The sequence below is a fragment of the Panthera tigris genome, chromosome A2 (assembly GCF_018350195.1).
Source record: "Panthera tigris isolate Pti1 chromosome A2, P.tigris_Pti1_mat1.1, whole genome shotgun sequence".
Classification (NCBI taxonomy): domain Eukaryota; kingdom Metazoa; phylum Chordata; class Mammalia; order Carnivora; family Felidae; genus Panthera; species Panthera tigris.
This window is the reverse complement of record NC_056661.1, coordinates 155,655,993-155,660,854: the sequence shown is the minus strand read 5'-3', so window position 1 is coordinate 155,660,854 and position 4,862 is coordinate 155,655,993. Positions and strand designations below refer to the sequence as shown.

General features: G+C 42.7%; 1 protein-coding gene across 1 annotated transcript; it reads right to left on the bottom strand.

Moving 5' to 3' along the window:
• Nucleotides 1-1,660: 1,660 nt before the first annotated feature.
• On the bottom strand, nt 1,661-2,723 carry TAS2R40 (taste 2 receptor member 40). Its single transcript, XM_015541443.2, is given in 3 exon segments — nt 1,661-1,957; nt 1,960-2,575; nt 2,577-2,723. Coding segments are annotated over 3 exon segments (975 nt in total). The 5' UTR covers nt 2,639-2,723.
• Between the last annotated feature and the right edge of the window lie 2,139 nt (nt 2,724-4,862).

The window sequence follows — 4,862 nt, the reverse complement described above, 5'->3', positions numbered from 1 at the left end:
CTCTGCTGCTTTTGGCTTTTACAAACAATGACATGTTATTTCTTCATAATAAGCACAGAGAGGGATTACATAGTTTGTTATCTTGGTGTGGTTCATATTAATCACATGCTGGCTCTAAATCAATTTTCTGTTTTTCATTGGATGGGTGTGCACGTATTATTGGGAAAATGTATATTTCTCTATTCTTTAGGTACTGGAATGAAACTTCAAAATCTAATTTGCCCCACCATAACAACTATACCAACCTCAAATAGTCATAGAAGTAAATATCAATTAGGAAAACAATGAAAAATGTGTGTTTCCATGAATATAGCTTCCCTTCTAATTGAATACATCCCATGCTGTTGGAACTGTAAAGGGGTGTATGTGAGAGTGTGTACATGCCTCTGTGTGTGTGTGTGTGTGTGTGTGTGTGTGTGTGTGTGTGTGTGTGATTTTTTTCTGTTCACGGATATAAAGGGCTCTTTCTGAAAAATGTGCTCGAGAGCCCAGAAGCTCAGCATTTAGTCTTTGCTACCAACCTTATATTTTCATTTGGAAGCTTTGGTGTGGTGAGTGGCGTTCTTTTCATACTTTCCTCAGTAATTCTGATTTTGAAAACACCAAATACAAGAAAACCCCAAGTTCCTAACTTTCTAGTTCCAAGATGTCTAGGAGTGGTGTCTTATTTTGTACAAGGCTGTTTGAGGCGGTGCTGATGCCATCATTGTGAAGAGTGGCAGTGAACTGTGACATTTTCTTTCTTGTCAAACAGCCCCTGCCAGGTAACCTGCGCTGGCACCATGGTCACATCAAGGGAACCTAGAACTGCTATCGCCAGAGGCAGATGCCATTTGCATTGCCCCCAACACAGGAGCACAGCAACATAGATGTTCCTTTGCTCTGGACTCTTCCTGTTTTCTTCCTGGGGCTGCACATGCCACTCTTCCCCCCACGCCCCCCTGCCATTTGGAAAAATAAAGCATTCAATTGACCATCCACTTATCCATCTGCCGCCCTGTATTTCATGTTTTTCTCCAGACAACCTCCTGAAATTATTGGTCTTTACAAACTCCCTCACTGTTTTCATCACCTACTCTGGAAACTTCTGTAATATGAATGCTACCTGTCACTGCACTAATAGTATACACAGCCTCCATTTTCCTTGAAACCTCTGCAGCACCTGGTAATTCTGGCCAGGCTTTCTCTTAGTCCCTTTTCCCTGTAGGTATGCTAGCCTCCCTTCTGCCTGTTGGACTGCATACAATGCTTGTCACTAGCCCTCCTTTTTCTTAACTGTGGGTTAGTAGGGTGCCTTCAGTAGGGTGACCATGTAAGTTTTCATCCAGACCAAGATATCTTTGAGAATTAAAGGGTGCCCGGTGACCACAGGCACACACTGAGATCATCCCCGGCAAATGGAGAGGTCCAGCCATCCTCTCCTTACTTAAGGCTCAGGGCAGGAGATGAATGAACATAGATCAAGGAGCTTCCACAATCCATCTTAGAGTTGCTTAGCTACTTCAGCTTAGAATCTCAAGTTAAAAACTCAGTGTCCCATTCATGGAACATCCCAGTTACCTGAGAAATAAGATTAAGCAGAAAAGAGGGGTGAGGAGAGAGGTTTAGGTGGGGGAAAGGCAGAGCTGGTTGAACCGGTCCTGTGGCACTCTGGATTCCATCACAGGGTCTGCTCTTATAGATGAAGATGAACACAGTGCTGAAACCTCTTCCAGGCTCTTCTCAGCCCAGGGTTGCCCAAGATCAGTAGCACTGAGTGGCCAGCTGGGTAAGCAGCCATGACGATTTTGCACAAAATATTCCAGGAACTGTTGATGTCAAAGATGTTGGACATGGAAATGAATAGAGCAACTGCATTGAAAATATAGAAAATGAGAAAGTAGCTGATAGCTTTGATCGCCCCCATGTGAGCCTCCATGCTGGGGTCCCTGAAGCCAGTGGCATGTGTAGGGTGTATCTCTTGTGTAGGGTGTATCTCTTGAGAGAGATGATCAGCAGAGTGGCTGCAAAGATGAGCATGATCAGAGGAATGAAGATCCCCAGGTTATAGAGAAGAACCAGGTTGACCATGTTAGTCTCAGAGAAGTATTTCTTCTCAGTGGTGTTGGAGGAGGGGATAGGAACGGAACTATTTATGTACACATTGAAGATATCTTTAGAGAAGCAAAAGGTGAAGCGTAAGGAGATGAACAGTGACAGCCCCAGAAGCCGAGGCATCAGCTCTCTGATTTTCCTCTTCATCATGGAGAACAAACAGTGAGCAAAGTTTGCAATTCGAAGGCAAGAGACGATGTTGAGCCAGGCAGCAAGCCAGAGGTTGGAATAGTTCAGAAACATGGTGATGACTTTGAAGGTTATAAACACTGTGTTTTGGTTATAAGTGACCAGGAAGAATAGGCTGTAAATATTCTCCAGCATCATCCAGATCTGCAGCAAAAGCCTGGAGAAGCTCAGCTTCAACAGGGTACAGTCACTCACAGGGAGCCTTTTGCCTCTGGCCCACTCAGCCCCATGGATGGCAGTGATGAAGCCATTCCCAATCATGCCAGTCATGCACTCTACTCCAGAGAGCACCGGTGAGGACGATTTTAAACCTGGACGTGTCTCTATCCATGGCATCTGTGTTCACTGTCGCCATTCTCTTTGGCCCTGGCCCAGTACCATGCCAAGGCCTGGTACCTGCTATGCAGTCTTCTGATCCTCGCTCAATGTTGTTATAATTTTTTTCCCCAGTTAATGGTTATTTCCAATTTTTCTTCATTTGTTTGCCCCATGACTACAGGTCAGAGGCTTGAAAGGCAAATGATGGGAGGATCTTGTTACTGGATGTCTCTGTTTTTCATAAAGACCCGTTTGCCTCGGGCTTGCAGAAGCTCACTGGAAAAAATTTGAGATAGGTTCCTATCATGGCATCTTTCTCCCTTAGTTACTTTAAGCCCATATACACCTGACAGGCAAGAGTCCCACGTTAGGAGTCTTTGTGCTCACGCATTTGTGCTCATTTCATAAGACCTGTTACCTGCCAAATTGTAAAAACACAACAGCTCCTTTGATCTGCCTTCTCCTGCTTCTTTTTGTCTCCCTTATTTGCAGAGACGTTTTTATCCTGTGGTTAGCATGTTCATGAATAAGAAGTTCCCATCAGTTTGTATGCAAACATTTTTACTTAGACCCAAGTTTCCTCCAGAAAGGTCAGCTGTTATAATGTCCTCAGACACAGAAGAGCCAAAATTTGATGCCATTTGGGTTAATTAGAGACTAGAAAAACTGCCTTGTGACAGTTTCATTGTTTGTGTGTTTATCACTGATTATAATTTACACCATGATGCACATCAGTATTTCAACTCAGAATCAGGTTAGAATTAGCTTGGGCAAGTGGTGGGGTGTTCTGAACACAGTGCTGAAGTTGAGAAATGTGACCAGACACTGTTAACTTGAAATTTAAAGTCATATGCAGATGCCCGGGCCTCATTCCTGATCTAGTTAAGTCAGAATCTGAGCTAGGGCCCAGACATGTTGTATTTAAAAAAAAAATTTTTTTTAATGTTTATTTTTGAGAGAGACAGAGACAGAATGAGAGTGGGTTAGGGGCAGAGAGAGAGGGAGACACAGAATCTGAAGCAGGCTCCAGGCTCTGAGCTGTCAGCACAGAGCCTGACGCAGGGCTTGAACTCACGAGCTGTGAGATCATGACCTGAGCTGAAGTGAGATGCTCAGCCGACTGAGCCGACTGAGCCACCCAAGCGTCCCATAGACATGTATTTTTAAAAAGTTAAAAGTTCATATTGCTCAAAGCCAGACTGAGAACCAAAATCTTAGCTACAGATTAATGAGTCTTGGGGCCAAATCTGGCCTGCCATTGTGTTTTATCCTGCACAGCCTGAGACTGGACGGCATTAGGCCCACCGCCAGTGCTTGCTACTTTCTGCTGGTCAACGTTCAAATTTAGGAGGTTGCATATATGCACAAAAAGTCTGTCTGCCTTTGAAAAATTAGAAGATTGGGGAACATTGGGACCGCATAGTGAATTGGTTGAGGAAGAATAGTAGCTGCACATTTATTTTTTATTTTATTTTTTAAACTTTTAAAAAATGTTTATAATTTATTAGTATAATTTATTGTCAAATTGGCTAACATACAGTGTGTAAAGTGTGCTCTTGGTTTTTGGGGTAGATTCCCATGGTTCATTGCTTACATACAACACCCAGTGCTCAACCCAATGAGTGCCCCCCTCAATGTGGCTGCACATTTAAAACAAGGTTATGTATGTACTTTTCAGTTTGTCACAGTATTCACCAACTCCTAGAATCTTCTTGATTCTGAGGCTTCATGCCAGTGTGATGGCCCTGTTGTAATTTTTCTAATAGAAATGGAGAGATGATGAAAATGGATTTCTCCATCTCCAAATTAATTTTATCTCAAATTAAACTCAGAGATTTATTTTTATTATAAAATTGCCTCTTATTATTAAATCATGGTTGCATACACATAGCACCAGAAAAAGCAACATATTGCAAAATTAGGAAAGCATTGTTTAGAGAAATTGAAATTCATGTCAACACAAAGACTTGGACAAGAGTGTTCATAGAAGCTTTACTCATAATAGCCAGAAACAGGAAACAACAAGATTTCTTGACAGGCACCTGGGTGGCTCAGTTGGTTGAGTCTCTGACTCTTGATTTCGCCTCAGGTCGTGATCCCAGGGTCAGGGGATCAAGCCCCTCACTGGGCTCCAGGCTGAGAATGGAGCCTTCTTAAGATTCTCTCTTTCTCCCTCTGCCCCTCCCCGCTGCTTGTGTGCTCTCTCTCTAAAAAAAAAAAAAAAAAAAAAAAAAAAAAAAAAAAAAAAAAAAAAAAAAAAA